This window comes from Lepidochelys olivacea (assembly GCF_965140295.1).
Source record: "Lepidochelys olivacea isolate rLepOli2 genome assembly, chromosome: 10".
Lineage (NCBI taxonomy): Eukaryota > Metazoa > Chordata > Testudines > Cheloniidae > Lepidochelys > Lepidochelys olivacea.
Window position 1 is genome coordinate 48,486,843 of NC_140420.1, and position 19,074 is coordinate 48,505,916.

Sequence of the window (19,074 nt, forward strand, 5' to 3'; positions counted from 1 at the left end):
TATTTGTTGAAGCCCCTCAGGAAACAATCCCTCCTTGAGCTGACACAAGCGGGGCTAGTCAGTGCGTGGGCATGAACCCAGTGTCCTTAGGGGAAGGGCAGTTAGCCTAATGGAAGTGCTGAAGGGCCCTTGCTTCTGTAACAAAGCTGGGTTTATTTCTGGGCTATGGTTTTAGCAGCATGCCCTGGAGGGATGCATATGTACATGTGAAAGCAGCTTGGTACTGCGGTAATGCACTGTAATGGACTGGGTAATAATAATAAGCCAACAGCTGAGGCTCCCCCGCACCCCTGCATCCCACTCTTGCAAAGCAGCATACACAATGACCCTGCTGTCCCGCCAACGATGCCCTGCTAGCTCTCTGCTCGGGTTTCTCCCAATGCAGCAGATGCAGGGGCACTTGTAAATGGGTGTTTGCCCTCCCCTGCTCTGAGCGCATCCTTGGAGAGTTGGCAAGGCAGCAGCGTCTCAGCGGAGCGAGAACAGGCAGGTGTGGTGGCTGGTCCTTTCTCTTGACTGGAGTGCAGGGCTCTCCCTGCGTTCCCGTTAGAGAGCGCGGCTTCCGTGCCATGTCAAAGGGGCGGGTTGAATGGGATCCGGAGCATGACCCAGGCCATGGCAATGATAATACTCCTGGACTGTAGCACCTGACCAGGGAGGGAAGGCGCTGCTGTGAGCTTGGCAGAAAAGGGATTAAAACGCTCTGTGACTTGAGGAAGCACCCCCAGGTGCCTGTGTCTGGAGCGCAGGGGCTTGCTGAGTAGCAGGCCCAGGCCAACTCTGGGGAATAAGTGACGTTCTCCCCAAGACACTATTAGAGGGATGTCTGTGGGGAGCTGGGTGCTGAGTCTGGGACTAGCTGGGGCAAAGGCTGGAGCTGAGCATGGTGCTTGGCTTCAACCTTCCCGGATGTGTCTCTTTACCTCAGACTCTGGCTGTGAGGTTTGAGTTTGGCCTTAAAAGACCCAGGGCTGTCTTTACATTCACCATTTTTCACCATAAAGCTTGCCACAGAGGTGGTTCAAACCCCTCTTTGCGGTTCAGAACGCTTCCCTGCTCCCACCAGCCATTCAGTTCACCAGACCCTAACTGAGCTCCGTGATCCTTTGTGTGGCCTAGTGTGCAGAGGGCTGGATGGGGACTCGGGAGACCTGGCTCCTAGTCCCTGCTCAGCTGCTGGCCTGCTGGGTGACCTCGAGCAAATCACAGCCCTGCTCTGTGCCTCCGTTTCCCCATCTGTACAATGGAGCTGATGCTACTGCCCTCCTTTGTGAAATGCCCTGAGATCTGCTGATGAAATGTGCTAGACAACAGCTAGGTAGTTATTATTATTATTATTGTACACAAAATACCAAGGCAGACAGAGAGGTGAAGCAATTTGCCCCAAGTCACACAGCAAGTCAGTGGCAAAGTTGGTCCTGGAGCCCATGAGTCCTGGCTCCCACCCCCTTCTCTGGCCATGCATGCACATGTGCTTCTCCCTGAGTTTTGCTTTTTACTGCAGCTCCCGTGACTTCAGCTGGAGTCGGAGGTGCTCAGCACCTCTGCGAATCCAGCCCTAGGTTATAGGAACAGAGACAAATGTTGTTAACTTAACCTTTGCGCTGCTGATGAATAGTGTGAGGGTCGCTTCCTTGCATTAGGGCCAGGGACTGGCTCTTTCTCTCCTTTGTTGGGCCAGGTTTCATGAGAGTGATGCTGGTTGGGAGCCCTCCAAGCTCAGCTACCATTCGCAGGGAGCCCGCAGGAGCCTGACTTGGCTTGACAGTTAACGCAGATGCTTCCCTGGGGACTTGATATCACTGAACTCACCCCACTGTATCCAGGGACACTGCCAGCAGGATAATGTTCCTGTGACCGTGCTGGGCTCTTATTGCAGTACTTTGTGCTCATAATACTGGGTATGAGAGTGCTTAACAGGGTAGGCCAGCGTTGTAACCCTGGTTAGAGACAGAGGCACAGACTAGCCGAAGGGCAAAGAGCGAGTTAATGGCAGAGTGGAGAACAGAACCCAGAAACCCCGAACCCCGCCCCCCATTCTAATTGCTGGAAACCCTGCTTCCCAAATGACATCATGCCCCATTTTTCTCCAAGGGAGGGAATTCCCTTGCTGCAGAGTCTCTTGTTTGCCCTTAGTGAGTTGACCTGCTGAGGGCAGAGTTTACTGGGGGCTGGTTCAGGAAGGTATGTGTCAATAGGGCAGATGCCAGCAGTCAGGAGCGGGAAATACCCCAGGTTGGGGGCTGGGGCATTCCAGGCACAAAGGCTGCAGTGGTGCTGAGCCCTGGCCTGGGTGCCAGGCCAGTGCCGTACCAGCACAGGAGTAAAACTGGGGCGGGCCTCCATTAGATGATCATGATGGACCCGTCTGACCTTAAGGAGTCTATGTAAAATCATCATGTAAATGAGTCACACAGGCTAACCCCTTTACAGAACCAGAGGCTGCAGAGTGGGCAATGCTCCCATCTTGTGTTCACCAGTGGCATTGCAAGGTGGAAGATGGAAAACCAGATGTAAGATTTGACTGAGTTCATTTACCATCCAAGGAGCAGGTTTTTTTCTCTCATAAAAGCATCCATGTCAAGGACCAGTGGAAAAACTGCACAAGTAGCAGAACTGCCTCAGTTCAACTGCTTTTTGCTTCCCCACCCTTTGCTTTGCTCTGGCACTGCTGGCAGCCCGCTCCTTAGCAGCTGGAGCCGAGACCCACAATTTCCTTAACTACCAGGGAGTCTTTTTGTTTTATAGTTTTCCTTCTCTCCTGACACGTGGGCTGGCATCTGACTTGTGAAAGCGAGTGGCAGATAGCCACAAGAACAGGTGCTGGGCAAGCTTCCTGCAGCCCAGTTCTGCGGATCATCTGGATCCGGATCTGCAGGCCCCTGTGATTCCAGCCCTGGGATCCCCACACACAGCTCTACCTATGCACCTCAATCCTGACCTGCAGCGCCCCAGCAATTCCAGCCCTGTACCCCACCCAGCTCTGCCGGTACCCCTCAGTCCGGACCTGCAACCTTCCCTGATCCAATGTCCCGTAGGGACTAAAATGTATCATTATTACACATGATCATACCAGCTGATTTTGTTTTCACCCAGGTCCTTGGGAGCAGGGTCTTATATGCTAACACCTGCTGCTCCACATGTCTTAGCAAACCTCTGAGGCGGTCGGCCAGTGGATCAGTGACATGTACCAGCATCAGCAAACCCAGGCCTAGGGCATGATTGCTGGTCACCTCTAGTCTGTACAAAGGGAAGCACCAGATGCACACCTATCTTAGGCGTGCAGGAGGGAATCCTGCAGCACCATGCTGCCTTTTCCCGTCTCTGCTCAAACCCTCCGGTGCAGAGCATGTCGCACTCCTAACGCTGTCCTGGCCTGGTCCCCATCCCCACCCCCTGGTCAGCCAGCAGTGTGCACTCAGCATGCAGGCTCTGGTGGAATCACAGGATCTTCAGCAGTGGCTTGCCCCTTTCCCCCGGAGTTAGGCTGACATGCCCCGAGGGGCTTAGGGAGCCAGCATGAATGCAGGGTGCATTGCCCGCTCCCTGAGTCACAAGTAGGCAGCAATCAGCTGTGCGCTGTGCTGCCTGGTGTTCCTGCCCTGCTGCTGCAATGCTGTCCCCCGCCCTGTGCAGTAGGGAGAACGGCCGAGATGTCGTTTGCAGAGGAGCAGAAGAGCAGGGTGAGACCTGGCTCCTACAACCCCAGTGCAGAGTCAGGTTACCCGGAAGTGACTCTCTTCCCTGGGCTGAGCTGGGGGATGGCTGGGGATTGGACTCAGAACTGGGCAAACTGGATGGGGGCTTGCACAGGTCTGGTGAGGGGTGTGTGTGTGACAGGGTATTGCATGGATCGGCCGGGATGCATCTCCAGACTGGACGTTCCCCCTTCCTGCATTGGCACCTTGGCAGACATTGGGACACAGGACAAAGCGACACAGACCTAGGCTGCACGGGGCTGCAGCAGTTGGGAGGGGATTTTCTTTAGCGGGAATGGGGGGCTCTGTATTCTGGTGGTGGGGCAGCAGCAGTGCTGGGACAGAGTAGGGCAGGGGGAGACAATCCCACTGGTCAGGAGGAAAGGGCAAGGAAAGGGCAGACACAGTAGTGGAGGGTGAGGAGATGGGGTAGATTCTTTCTGGGTCTGATTCCCCCTTGGGGTCCAATCGGCTGCAGAGGGGAGGGATGAGATGCTGCTCTGAGGGGGCAGGAGATGCTGCCCTGGAGGTTGTATGGCTGGCAGCTTGGGTCACAGGAGCAGAGGTCACGGTGCTATGTGTCCTGGCAGGGGAGGATTACCTGCAGCCCGGCGTTGATGATGATTGAGGGCTCCTTGTTGCGTGGCACGACAGTGATGGAGATGGCTTTGGGCTGGCTCTGCCGGTTGACCTTGGAGGCGTTGGCCACGATGGTGAAGCTATCGGCCAGGGACTTGCTGCCATCGTGCACGTACTGGATGAGCTGCTGCTCCACCTGTGGGCAATGGAGATCTGAGGAGTCTGGGAGGGGCTCACCCTCTAGCAGGCTCTTCTGAGAAGCCACCGTATGGGTGGGCCTGTCCACTCCCTCGTGCAGGGATGCCGAGGCTAATGGAACTACAGCAGGGGTAGCACAAGGCCTGTGCTCCCCAGAACAGGCTCCAGTGGAGCTCTACAGGAAGCAGGTCATCTGAGCTGCCATGGGGAGCCGTGGGAGGAGGACTATGGTGATAGGCCTCACATAGGCCTCCTGTTCTGAGTTGTGCACCCGGGTTCATCCCATCCCACAGACCTGGCTGTGTGCACACAACCCCGTCCCCCCTTTCCTGATACCGGGGGAAGATCTGTGCAGGGACCAAAGGCAGGAGGTGAACCTCTGTGCACCTTGACCTCTGAACATGAAACAAACGTGGATCCCTTCAGCTGTTGTGTCTGTTCAGCTTCCTAACCTCCGGTATCCCTGGCAGTGCCAGGTTTACAGTGGCTCCATGGAGCCGGGCCCATGCTCAGAAGGGCCCCTGGCCTGCTCCACTTGCACTGCGCCCTGAGACCCCACTGGCTCCCCCCACCCACCACTTGCTCATCTTGGCCTGCCCGCCAGCTGACTGAGGGCTCCTCTCCGCCCCCTGGCTTCACCCCTTGCTCCTCAGGCCCCTGGCCAGACCCCAGTGCACCTCCGGCTCTGGGCAGTCTCTGCTTCCTACCACCTGTGGGGCCCCACCTGTCTCCCGGAGCTGAGCCACCTGGGACTGGTGCAGAAGCTTGGCCAGTCTCAGCCAGGTGTGTGTGTGTGTGGGGGGAGACAGTGCAGAGGGCTTGGCTGTGCCTGTCCAGGCAAGTGCGTCTTGAGTGAGCCCGGCCGGGGCAGGTCCTGGCCTGGCTGATTGCATCACTCCCGAGGGGCTGGAGCAATTCCTGGCCCTGGGACCAGCTCTGGCTGCGCTGCCGGCTCAGCACATCAGACACAGTCGCCTCCCAGCAAGGCCAGTGAGTGCAGCCGGGAGGCAGGGCTTGGGGGAGTGGGTCTATGGGGCGTATGGGGGGGGGTGCTGGGCTGTGAAGGGGCAGGGAGGATCTGTGTGTGTTGAGGCACTAGAGAGTGGGGGTTCGGTGGGGGGTGCTGGGCAGTTGTGGTGGGGCTGTGGGCAAGGATGGTGTTGTGCAGGGGACTGTGCATTTGTGGGTGGGTCTGGGCAGGGCACTTGGAATAGTGGGTCTCGGGGGCCTCTAGGGAGTCGGGAGTTGTTGGGCTGGTGGGGCGGGGGGCTGTATGGTGTGGCATGGGCCTGCCCCCGAGGGGAAGGGGCATGCTGGCAATATGGGGCCGGGCAGGCCACTGTGCGTCTGGCAACTGCCAGTTTGTAAATAGTGCCCTCGCATTGGGTGGAGCAGGGCTGCCCCTGCCATGCCATCCCATTGCCTCTGGCTGGCCCCTTGCTCCAGGGACTGACCTCCCCGCACCATGCTCCATTGCCTCTATGGGGGCCCACAAATATGTTTAGTGCTGGGCCCACAAAAAGTTAATCTGGCCCTGTTCCCTGGGGCCTGATTCTGATCTCGCTTTGCACAGGTGTAAATGAGGAGTAACTCCACTGGATCTGTGGAGTTCCACCACTGGGGGATCAGGATCAAGACTCTGGGTTTTAACTTGGCACAAAGCCTTTCTAGACGTATCAATCAGCCTCTGGAGAGGTCGGCTCCATACCTCATTCCAGGTGAAGAAGTGCAGGTTGCCCTCTTCAGGTCTGACCATGTTCTGGATGACGCCATGTCTCGGGGGCTCGGAAACCATGAACTCCACATTCAGGGCTGTGAAATAGGTGTTGGGGATGGTCAGGATGTCTGTGGAGAGGGTTATGGAGCTCCCTTCAGTCACTGTGAAGTTGTGGATGTCCAGGGGGACTGAAAAGGGAAGGACCTCCAGGTCCACCACAATCCCCTCCAGGGCCTCTGCCCCACTGGCCGTGATGTCCACGGTGAACTGGTCGCTCTGCCCCTTGGGCCTGGAATGCAGGTAGAGCACTTGGCTTTCGTTGATGTCCTCCTGGGTAAAGGACTGGATGGGGTTCAAGATGGGAGGCTCGTTGGAGGTGCCGCTGTGGTAAACCATCATCAGGGATCCTGAGAGCGGGGGACTGGTCACTGAGTAGATAATCTCCTGAGGAGGGATGTCCTCGTGGACTACCTGTGTCCGTGAGAGAGAGAGAGTTGGCAAGGCCTGGTTGATTCCACCCTTTGATGGGAGAGGCACTTCATTCTTTCTGGTGGGAGCAAGTTGTGACTCCTCCCCCATTGACACAGGGAGCCCGACTCTCAGTTGGACAAAAGCCCCTGGCAGTGCCCAGAGGGGTTAAAGTGGGCATGATTTACAGAGCAGATGAGAATGAGGCCTAGTCCATTCTACTGAACACCATGGGCCTGGACTCTGTTGCCTGGTGCCTGGTCCATTGCCACCAGTGACAAGGGGTGTCAAGCGCTACCACTCTGAGTAAGTATCATTGCACACCCACTGAGCACCAGTGGAAATGGCTGTGCAAGGAGCAGGGCAATGGAGAAATCTTGTATTCAGTGGGGCTGGTTCTTCAGGCTCCTTGTTTGCAGCATGGCTCTAACCTGAGAAGTAGCTCTGTAACAATGGCATGGTGGGGTTCCATGCTCACTGTGTCTCCTGACCCCCAGATCAGATTTATGCAGATTGCAGCTACAAAGATGGGATTTGTTAGTAGCCAGCCTTGCAAACTCCCCTGAGATCTGAGAGTCAAGTGGGCCTCTCCCCTCCTCACACATCAGCAGTAATCAAGGCTCTCCAGGGCCAATTGTACCCGCAGGTCCACGTGTGCAACACCATTATCTCAGTGACACCTGTGCCAACCCACCAAGACCTGTTGAGGACATAACCTCAGACAATAGGATTGCACAGGTGTAGAAGAATTTGGATGGTAGGATCTTCATTAGCAGTGCTGATGCACAAGATGGCACGGACTCAGTCTGACTCCCAGGTCCCAGGGGGTGTTTGCAGGGCTGGGCAGTTAGAACTGTATCCACACCCAACCTCCACCACCCCATCTTTTTACATGCAGAATGAGAAACTTTGATCTGGAAATCGGTGAGCGAGGATAACCCGGGAATCCCACAAGGCAAAAGTACTGGGTTATCCTTTGTGGTAATACCACACTTTAAGGGATAAGTGTTCCATGCACCTCTCTTTGGGAGCTCCGCAGAGCACAGTAACTCCAGCCCTCGGTTGTTTTCAGGGGTGGTGTGTCTTGTGCAAGGCAATTATCACCATGCATCATCCTCCCTGTGGGAGCCACCTGCATTCACAGATTATTAGTCTGTCAGTAGAAAGGATGCCCTGGGAAAATTCATGCCCATTTTAAGCTCTTTCCCCTATTCAATTCCAAGAAGATCCTATAGGATTTACTAGCAGAATTTTGCTATCCCATGTCCTGTAGCCAGGAAGACACATGGGGGGAGGGTGAATAAAAGCATGGGCAGATGCCTACAGAAGGTGTTACTTACTAGTAAGTAGTCTTTCTTAATCTCAACCGGTTCTCCTTGGAAGACGTGTATCTTCTCATGGTGGATGATGGTCAGGGGACTAGGATGGGTGTCCAGGAACACGGTGATCTCCAGCGTGTCTTCCACAGCCACCTGGTTAGCTTCTACAGAGAACTGGAATTTGTCCTTGGCATTCCTGCTGCTGTTGTGCTGATAGATCACTTCTCCTGCCAGCAGGTCCTTCTGGGAGAAGGAAGTCACTGGCTGGGCCCCTTTCAGCACCACCCCCCACCTTGGTGGGGTAGTTATCTGGAACCAGATTTCCTCGTCATTCCTTACGTCCATGTTGGTCTCCAGGCTGAGAATGGAGGAGTCAATGGTCCCCTGGCTCCCTTGGTGGATGACTAAGCCAGTGTTGTTGACAATTTGGATGTAGGGGTCCGAGGCCTGTACTTCCAGGAGGGCTGCAGTTTGGTGCAGGCCGTCAGAGACCTGAAGCTGTATCCAGCCCCGGTCCGCTCCAGAATGGACAAAGAGAATCTTCTTCTTCCTCAAGTCATCCTGTGTGAAGCGATACACCTGGCGGCTCCTGTCATCAATGGAAATTATGCTACCAAAGAGAATGTCCTTCCTCACCAGCACCAGCTGTGTGTCAGAGAATCCGGAGTCCTGATCTGTGAAGGCGATGTCATTGGTGGTCAACAGGCGCTGCCCATTCCGTACTACATTGAAGACCTTGCTCACTACCTGAACTGGTGGGTGGTCATTGACAGGCTGGATGGAGACTCTGAAGACACCTCTCACTTCCTCTGCATCAGAGTCAGCACTGCCCTCGCCCTGCTTGATGGCCACAAATGGGATATCATCCTCTATGGTCTCAGAGTTGTCATGCTGATACAGAAGCCTGCCCTGGAGAATGTCCTCATTGGTGAACTCTGTTATGACCTTCTCATGGGAAGGCCAGTTGGATGGTGTCCTCCAGACCAGCTTCCCATGCGTCGGCCCCTCAATCACCTCATACAGGTAGTCCATGTTATTCAAACTCCTCACAAACAGGTGGTCCTTGGAGATGACAGCCTGCCCTCCTTCCAGGACAGATAGGAGGACATTGGTCAGGACAGGTGCATCTGGGTCCCCACCAATGCTTATCATATAGGTGTACATGGGGGAATACTGGGCATCAGCAGTGACACGGAACTGGAAAGAGTCCTCAGTCTCTTTAGAGTTCCTGATTGTTGCACTGTAGCTTAGGTGTTTTTTCTGCAAGTCCTGTTGGGTAAATCCAAAGCCCTCTGTCAGCCTGGTACCAAGAAGCTCAAGGTTTCCCTTTTTGGGTGCCTGGATTATCATGTAGTAGAAGGAAACTGGGTCAGAGCTTGGATCTTCCAGTGCTGCTTCCATTTCCCTGGTGGTGATGTTTTGGTGCCGCTTGTTCTTCATCTGAAGGGGGACCAGAGTCCTCATCTTGATGGTGGCCTTCTTGATCCTGATTAGGAAAGTGTTGTTTGGTAAGGTCTTCTGGCCAACTTGGACCTCGAACCTCAGCTTCTCCATTACATCTTCCAGCTGGTGCTCAGGATCCATGCTGAAGTACTGTATGCGCCCTTGCACAATGTCCTGCTGGTGGAAGGACTCGACTCTCTTCCACTCCCCTCCCATGCTCCCTTGCTTCTGGACTTCGCCATACCAGAGAGGCTCTGTGAGGCGATACAGGATGTTCACTCTTTGTTTCACGGCATTGGTCTCCACAGAGAGGTTGGCTGTGGTAATTGGAATGGCACTTCCTTGTGAGACAAACAGGCCAGTGTTGTTGCGCACTTGGATGTCGGGCTCTATAGCGATGACTCTTAAAGTGGCCACCGGGCTTCTTGCCAAGCCATCACTAACTTGGAAGATGACCTGTAATGCTGGGCCAGTCTGGTGGACGTAGACCACGTTACCTGCTTCCAGGTCCCTGCAGGAAAACTCTTCTGTGGGCACCCCAGGCTTAAAGTCATATTCCACGTAACCTTCTTCCATCCTCTTGCCACCAAGCAGCTGGAATTTCAGACTGTCACAGGGTGTGTCATCATCAAGGGCCTGGATGATGTCTGTGTTTAGGTGCTTTCGCGTGTGCTCCAGAATCACCATGAGATCTCCGTGGGGGAAGATCACCTGCGGGGCATCATTGATGGGGCTGATCTTTATTGGCAGCAGGTATGTCTGGCCTTGCCATAAACACTCAGGAATCCCCCTTCGGGTCGTGACGGTTACCTCCAGCATCAGCTGATCCATGGGACCCTCAGAGCCATCATGAACATACTTGACTTTCCGATTTGCTATGTCTAGCAATGTGAATTTCCTTCTGCTCCTAGAGCTGTGGATGTCTAGTTCCAGCTGGCCATGTCTGGGTTCATTTGTGACACTAAAGAGGACTTGAGACTGTCTGATGTTTGTGCTGCTTAGGTCTATTGTTGGTTGGGTATGTTGCCATTCCAGGAAGGCCGTGCTTCCTTCAGCTACGACCAGGGGGCTGACATGCAGCAATCTGGTGAAGTTAGCAAAGGCGGGAGGGAGGTTGGGGTCAAGGTGGCATGGTTCTACCACTGGGTCTAATGCTCCCTGCCAGACATCAGGTGTTGGGGTGGTGGGTGCCTCGTCTCGCTCATATGCATCCTCATAATCTGAGTACTGCTCCTGCATCCTGCATCCGGGTGTTATGTCCTTTGTGACCAGAGCGTCTTGCAGGCTCTTCTTCTCCAGGTTGACCCTCAGGTCCTCCATGCAGCCGATGAAGGAGCTGTTGGCAGTGCTGCCTCCTGAAGTGAAAGCAAGCTGGCGTTCCTTTAGCCTGCGGAAGGCGTTTTCGTTCATGCCGCCGAAGAAGAGGCTGCCCTGGAGATCGAGGTAGCTGTGGATGCCCCTGTTGGAAGTTCTCGAGGCATAGTAGTCGACAAGGATCTCAAACTTGTAGATGTCCACGTGGAGCTTCACGTAGTGCTGCTGCTCGTCACTGATGAAGATGTTATTGTGCAGGATGACGGCCCCATTGCCTTTCTCCACCACCCCCCTCAGGCGCCCGTCGTAGATCTCCAGGTAGAGGAAGTCATTCTGCAGCCCCGACTGGTAGATCAGAGGGGCGTGTTTGATGCTTGTCACAATCACAAACTCGATAGTCCCTTCTTCCCTTGCGCTCCACCCCGGGAAAGCGATATAAGAGCGTGGGCCCAGGAAGCCGAAGGGGTCATCTGGCCCGGCAGAGAACTCCTCGCTGCACCCCTCTCGAATCTCGTGGAACATTGTAGAGCCAGCGTCAGATGCCCACGGAGAGAGAACATTGAGGCCATTGAACTTTGCCATATGGAGGCAGCCTCTGAACGGAGAGCTGGACCCAGTGAGGTATGGCAGCTCCAGACTCCCTGTCCCGCCCACATAGAGGCCGTACTGAATGTCCAGCTGCTGTAGGGGACCTGGGATCTCCACAGAGGTGTTAAAGAGGCCATCCACGGCCAGAGTCATCCTACCATCTCCCACCGACAACTCAGCATCGTGGGTTACTAGATTATTGAGGCGTGGCACTGCTGGAGACTGGATCGTCACTTCTTCTGAGCCCAGCTCTAGTCTGACCTGCAGTGAGAGAGGGTGAAAAGTAGAGTTAGAACCTTGGGACAAGCCAAAAGTTCTCTGGCATGGACAAGGACACAGGGCATGGCCTGGTGTCCTTGTGCCCCAATGATCTCCAGCTGCCAAGACAGCCCCTTGGGGCAATGAGCCACCTGATACCAGTCACAGCAGCCTTAAGTCTGCTCCCATTTATGCTGAAGACCAGCCCAGCTTTAGGCTGGCCTTAGGATAAGGACAGCTTAAAGATGGCTTAAAGATATCCTTGCTCTGCCTTCCCCTCTGGTTTTGCACCAAGCACAGCTCCATAGGACTGGGAGATCTAGACCTCTTTCTTTTTCTGTTATGAAGAATCTTCACTGAAGATATAGCTGTTCCAGGATTGGCTGATGTGCTCTTGTCCTGTGAGCCCAGCCTTGCAGAAAATGTTATGGGTCTCCAGCCAAACAACTAAAACTCACACATTAGAAAAATCAGGTCCCTGCCACAAAGAGCTTTCCATCTCTTTAATGTTAAAAACAAAGAAGGAAATGAAATGCAAAAATGATGCCAAGGCAATTGTAAGGTTGCATAGTTAAAATAAATTTAAAAAGGACTTATGTAATGCAAAAACAACCGGGGCCAAATTCTCTTCAAGTGTAAGTGTGCAAAGCTGCATTGAACTCAAAGGAGCTACACCCATTGTGCTAACACAGAGTTTGGCCCAAGGTTTCAAAAGCAACATTAACATGGCTTCTTTGCACATCCTAGAGACATTGACATAGGCAGAGCTATATTAAGCAGCACATTTCAGAAGGAAAAACAGGAGTAGGAAATAAAGGGCAACTTAATGATGCTGCCTTAATGTTGCATTGATGCGGTTTGTTGCACATGAATGCTCAGGGCGATCGATTGCCATGTACAAAGCTCAGCATTTGCTGACAGATATGACTCAGACCTGATAACTAATCTGTTCCCCCCCGTACCTAGAATGGGGAATCCCTCTGGGAGCTGTTGATAGCTGTTGGCAAGTGCTGGCTTTTGGAGGGTAGTCGCTGTGGATGTGCACATACATATAGACAGTCTAGGTAATTCAGCGATAGGTATTTCTCTGGTGCTTGTAACTGGGCTGTCTGTCAATCTGTCTTGTAATTAGGCATGTGTTTGATGCTCATCAGTTAAGGCTTGGGGGTCCCTTAGCCTGTGCATCTGTCCAGGGGCATAAGGAGAAGTCAGAAAGTCCTTTATGCCTCTGCACAGGCAGCCTAGACTAAACGTTTGGGTGTGCGGGGGTGAGTAGGTACCTGCGGCTCTCCACCCTAGAATGGGGGCGGGGGAGCATGGCAGGAAATGGGTGAGGTTTGGCTCTACCTCTCCCCCAGTTTGCTGGCCTGCAGAGCTGAACTGGGGTGGGGTAATAATTTATCGCTGGGTTTATAGGTGCTGGAATTAGGAGTGCTGGGGGTGCTACTGCACCCCCCTGGCTTGAAGCAGTAACAAACACCAAACACATGCTTTCCTTCTTCAGCACCCCCCTATACAAATTGATCCAGGACCCCTGGCTGGGATGATAGTGCGGTGGAGTTGTGGATCAATCGATTGTCTGTCTATCTGTCCTACCCTCCCTCTCTATCCATCCTGGGATACTCCCCCAGTCCCTCCACAGGATATTGAATTTGAGTTCCAGATACTTTCTCTAGAGGCTCCCTCCTCTTGGCTCCCACCCTGCCTCTGAGCCTGGATCAGCAGCTCCATTCCAGGCTCGTGTCTTGAGTCGGTCAGATGGGGGCAGCGCTTTGCAAGCAGTGGGGCCAGAGATCTTCATTGACTGCAATGCTCTACCTCCCCCTCCCACACAGAGGAGACCAGCCCCGTGCTGACTCTTCATTCCTGATGTCCTCATTGCCAAGGGGCTGGCTTGGCTCTGCTCCGTAACCGCTGCTCTCCCTGCCTGCCAGGGAAATAGCAGGCTTGGTTTCCTCAGCCGTCCCCACAAAGAGCAGCCTCGGAGCCGGGCTAAGTAGAGGGTTGGAGGAAGGAACCTGAGGGAAGAGGCGGGCTGGATCTCTCCTGACAGATGGCCTCCATTAGAGAAACCTCAACCCATCATCTCCCAGGCACTGCAGCCTACCAGGCTCTGTGGTCCGTGGGGCAGCCCTGGCGGCTCTCTTGGGCCTAGAGAGGTGTGGGGGAAGGGAATGTGTGTTGGGAACACTCCTTATTCTTTCTTTGTGACAGACCTTGGTACAACCACACAGATGTGGGGTTCATCCCTCTGCCCCACTCACCCCCGTGGCAGTCTGGGCCTTTTCCCAACTGGCGTCCTGGATTTGGTCACTTTTCTGGAGCTGCCCTAGCCGGCTACCGGCCGGTCAGCAGGTGCGGCATTAGCATCAGGCTCTCGTGCGGTGCTTGCACGGCATCCTGACGGTTGCTAGTTGGGCAGGTGGCAAGTGGGCTTGGATTAAGGGCTTTCAGAGCTTGGTAAAATAGTCAGCTCCACAGTGAAGTTGTTGGGGGGAAGGATGCTACAGATTCCGTCTCCACCACGATTTGGGCTTTGGCAGAGCTCCTGGCTGGCAGCCAGGGGAAGGGGCAGAGGGCCATTTAGAAACAACTGTAGGGCTCGGCACAGATGGAGCAACATGCTCTCAACAGAACTGACACACTGGGCAATAGGCCAAGACCCACCCTCCCTCCTGGGATTTCCCGCCAAAGCCGGAGATCCCTCCTGAGGTGGCTGTTTCCGGGGCTTCCCACTGCAGGATGTCCTGTCACTCCCGCTTGGTGTTCTTTGCCTTAGACACGCCTGCTTGGTCTGACTGCCAGGGGAGGTAGCAACATGGCACTGCACCCCCGTTCAGGGTCCCAGGACCTGATCCCTGCTGAGCCTGACCCCTGGCCCCACAGGGTGTTTTGTGGGCTTGGTTAGTATCCAAAAAGAAGATGCTGTCCTTAGAAACATGCAGCATGTGTGGGCGTTAGTGCCCAGATAACACTGCCAGGCTCACAGCCCCCTATTCCCCCAAGATCCCAGCCTCCCCACTGTGCTTCTCACACTGGGTCAAATCTCGGAGTAAGCAGGTACAGCCCCACTGATGTCAGCGGAGACCTGCCCGCCTACCCTGAGGCCAAATGTGGCAGTAACCTTGCCATTCCTGCTGCAGGGAGGAGAGAGCGTTGCTGACCTGCAGGACGCCAGAGCGGAGCTCCACCAGGAGATAGTCAGTCTGTCCCGCAGCCAGGAAGAGGAGCCCGCTCCGCTGGCTTGTTGAAAACTGCAGGTGGAGCTGGACTGTGCTGTACACCTCCACCAAGGGCATCTCCACGTAGCCGTCTCCAAAGAAAGAGGCTGAGAGGGAAAGAGAAGAGGTTCAGGGCCTGAGCTCCTGTTAGGTGACTTGACTACTGCATGGGGCCAAGAGAACTCCCCTCCTCTCCCCTGCAGAAGGGCCTCTGCCCTGTGACTTAGCCACAGGGCTCCCATTGTAGACCATCAGCCATGTTCCTAGGCTGTCCATCAGAGGCTGTTGGTGAGCGACATGCCGCACACTCTCCAGTCAAAGGGGTGAACGTTTGGTCTACTGGATGGGGCCTCGGGAGACCTGGATTCTATTCCCCGCTTTGCGGCTGCCCTGCTGGGTGATGTTGGCAAGTCACTTAACCTCTTTCTTTGCTTCCCCTCCCACCCTTCGTCTGTCTTAGCTGTTAGACTGTAAGGTCTTTGGGGTGTGGACGGCCCAAGAGTACCTAGTCTCAACGGTGCCTAGCACACTGTGGCTCTAATCTCATCTGGGGCCTCTGGCACAGCTGCATTACAACTGGGGGCTGAGTGTCTTGCCCCCATAGCGCCAGCTGCAGCCAGGCCAGGAGGAGAGATGGGGAGTTAGGGATTAAAGCCAGCACTTTCACCTGGCAGTGCAGAGCAGCTGCCGTCTGCAGGAACCCAAGTATCTTCGCTATTCAGGTTTATTTTTTTCTGATCAATCTTTTGTTTTTAACTTCAAGGAACCACTTACGGGGCTAAATTAATGGGAGATCTAATCTCCTTGTTGGATTTCCATCAGCCAGGAACTGAAATACTCTAACATCTCCAGCCCCTGTATTATTTCATCACCCTGCAACATTCAAAAACCCTGTGAAAAGCAAACACAAATATAACTGGAGGAAGCTGCACATACCCCTCACTGTCACTAGGGGGGGAAAGCAGGTCAGCAGACACACACAACGCTGTCTCTTTTTGCTACCCACTGCCCTCCTAAAACCTCTCTCTCTTCTGGTGTTCAGCAGTGCATATACCCAGAGCAGTGTTATTTAAGCAGCTTCCCTCTCTTCCTCTCAGGGGTCTCTGTTGGTGTCACCTTCAGGAGCTGGCCAGCTCTAACAGCAGCATGCTTCGCTCCACAGAAATGTGTTGCAAGTTGTTGAACATCGGCGGCACAGGAAAAAGGAAGGAAAGTGCTTCAAACAAATCCTTTCCCTTTTTCTGGGTGTCCCTTTCCCATGGGACGCCATAGAGCTGGGTGGTAAAGACGAGGAAGGCTGTGGTTCTCAGAGCACAGCTGGCATGAGATTGGGCTGGAGTGAGCTCTTTCCTGTCATCTTTTCACAAGAGCTGGTGTGTGAGCTGTAGCGTTCTGGCCAAATTCCAGTTTTGGACATGGCTGGTAGAGGTGGAAAGGCTCATTCAATACCCCACTGCAAGGAACAGACATAAGACTTCAGTCGTGGCTGTATCAGTCCCTGGGCTGGAACCTCAACTGGTGTAAATCAGTGTAGCTCCACTGAAGTTGACAAAATGACCTTGATGTACACCAACTGAGGATCTGACCTGCTGACCTTATTCTCCATTTTGTTTTAGGCAAAGGGTATGTATATTCTGCCTACCAAAATTCCCTCTGCCGTTGCAGTTGGATACTGTATTCTTCTTTATTCTCGGTGTATGCGACTGCATGCTGTTGCTTTGCACTGTTCAATAGTTGCTGAATTTCACCCCCAAAGTGGCTTCTTTTCGGTGACAGGGAAGTTTATTCTTTTATACGTCGGTGTGTGCACAATGTATCTCTATACAGCTATTTATTTTCCATACCAAAAAAAAAACCACATTCAAAGAATTTAAGATTGCAAAGTCAAGCACTCCAAAGTTGGGAAATGCTCGAATTAGGAGCAATTAGAAAAAACGTATGTGCTCCTGTAGTTAAAGACGTGGTCATAATGCGTATGTCCAAGGGGGCAGAATTAAAGTTGCTCAGGCAACCCAAATTCTGGCATTTCCTAACTTTTTAACTTTTGAGTGCTTGACTTTGCAAAGTTTTAGAACATTTTAATGGAGTTTTTGTATATATGTGTGTGTGTGTGTGTGTGTATTATTTAGCTTTTCTGCACATTGGGCTACCCGCATTTGCCATTGTCACCTGTCAACTGCCCTTCTCTCCAAATCTTCCCATTACGTGTTGAGGTGCTTGATGTTGTTCAGAACTGTTCGTTTCCATGTCATTCGTGGTCTTCCTCTCTTTCTTCTAGCGTTTTCTGGCTTCCATTCAAGTGTTCCACTTCCATTGGTAAGTGTTCTTTTTCCATTCGCAGCACATGTCCCAACCACTGATGTCTTCTTTTGTAGATTATTTGTGAGAGATATGTGTGTATGTATACACATATATAATATGTATATGTGTATAGTACATATATGCATATATGTATAGAATATGTATGCATGGTAGATAAATATACAGACACAGTCCCAATCCGTGCCGTCTCTTAAATAAATATAAAAGTTTAAAACAAAACTTTGAATATCCCAGAAATGACCTTAACTCTGCTCGGTATCACTGCCCGGTTTCAACTTATAGATCAGAGATCCTCTTACATTTTCCCATCCTCCATCGCTATTGTCACAAAACACTGCCCATTTGTCACAGACCCTTGCTGGTTCACCCACCCATAGGTGTCCAAAGATGCCAACATCTTGCCTGTTATCCTTCATATACAGAACAGAGACTTGACTCTGCCCAATCCCAGCAACCGTGTATGATCAAACTATAACATGGCGTATCTTGGGGGACAGTCTTTGAGGATAAGAAGGTTTAGGGCTTGGCTTCTTTGAATCCTACAGCCAGCATTTTCAAATGTGCATTACCTAAAATAAGGCATCTAACCCCATACTTAGGTATTTAAGTAGTCTGATTTTCAGAGGCACTGACCTGTCCATGCCCTCCTCCCTGGCCGTGCCCCTTATCCTGGCAGCCATGAGGCGGGGTGGGAAAGGAGCCACCATAACAGCTCCCCACTACACCAGGTTCTGCCAATGCAGGGGAGATTGTCTAGAGGCTGGTTCTGCTGGGTTCTGAGCTATTTTGCATCAGTGGAATGCTGCTTAGGACCGGGCCTCTCATGTCTTCAGTGGATTTACTCCTGATTTACCACTGGTACAAATGAGAGGAGAATCCAGCTCACTCCTTGCAGTTTGTTTGCCTTCCAACAGCTCCTAAATATCAGCTGCCTTTAGGTGTCTGATTTTAGGAATTTCATCGTTGTGTCCAAACGATCACATTCTACGTGACGCGTCTGCAGTTTTTAACAACCTCAGAAGCTTTCCTGCTTGACTTGAGATTGAGCCCAGTTATCTCGGTGACTGAAGCTGACAGCTTCTAGAACTGACAGGAAATTAACCAGGCTTATCCCCTGCAGGTAAAATTTGCTAATACAGACTGCAGAGCAAACGGAAAGCAAACACAGCACTTGGTGACTGTGGAACAGCATCTGTAAGGGAGAGTTTGAAATAAGCCCATCATTGGAAAGGTTACAGATAATGACACTGACTTGCCTGGAAGAGGTAAAGCCAGGGCTCCTGCCTCTTTGACACATTTTCTTGCAGATTCAAAATCCTGTGTTTGTTCTTTAGCTAAACCTTGCTACTTTGCTGAGGTGAGTTGCTGCTGTACTCTGACCCATCACTTTCCCCTATGTAGAGTTTGCCATCTGAGCTTTCAAACGGTCTTCTGAATCCTAGCCTTTAGGGACCGCCTCGCGGCTTCACTAACTTAGAGGCATCCCTGATGTTATTTAGACACATAAACAATGTTCTCATTCACCTGCAGAGTGGAAGCTGCCCATTGGTCTCCCTTTGAGAACCACACGTGTGTTACATGTGTCTTATACGTGTATTACACCCACTTTTGGCTGGGCAGAAGAAGCTGCGTGTACACGCTTGTGCTCATTTGACACCCGCCCTCCTAGTTAGCTCTGGGCACGTCTGAAGTGCTTGCTCCTTTCCTGGTTGTTACACTTGCCCTTGGTATGTGTCATTTTGGAAGCCTGGCCCAGATGAATCACAAGAGGTGTGCTTTTAGCCACGAGGGCATTGTAAGTCACTGTCTTCCTCTGAACATTGTTCCTCTGGCCTTTAAAAAAAAAAGTTTGCCTTTCTTTGCTGCGTTGGCTGTTTCACTAGGAGGCATTCTTCTCTCTGAACCGGCACTGAACCAGTGCCTGGCTGAGGGTATGTCTACACTATGAA

General features: G+C 52.8%; 1 protein-coding gene across 1 annotated transcript in view; it reads right to left on the minus strand.

The window, feature by feature from the left end:
- The window catches only part of CSPG4 (chondroitin sulfate proteoglycan 4), an 83,795-nt gene that overhangs the window by 20,567 nt on the left and 44,154 nt on the right, over nucleotides 1-19,074 (minus strand). The window contains exons 2-5 of the mRNA XM_084640927.1: nucleotides 14,747-14,910; nucleotides 8,001-11,585; nucleotides 6,184-6,663; nucleotides 4,300-4,473 (exon numbers count right to left, since the gene is read on the minus strand). Of these exons, the coding sequence (XP_084497053.1) occupies nucleotides 4,300-4,473; nucleotides 6,184-6,663; nucleotides 8,001-11,585; nucleotides 14,747-14,910 (4,403 nt within the window). The remainder of the gene's footprint in view (nucleotides 1-4,299; nucleotides 4,474-6,183; nucleotides 6,664-8,000; nucleotides 11,586-14,746; nucleotides 14,911-19,074) is intronic.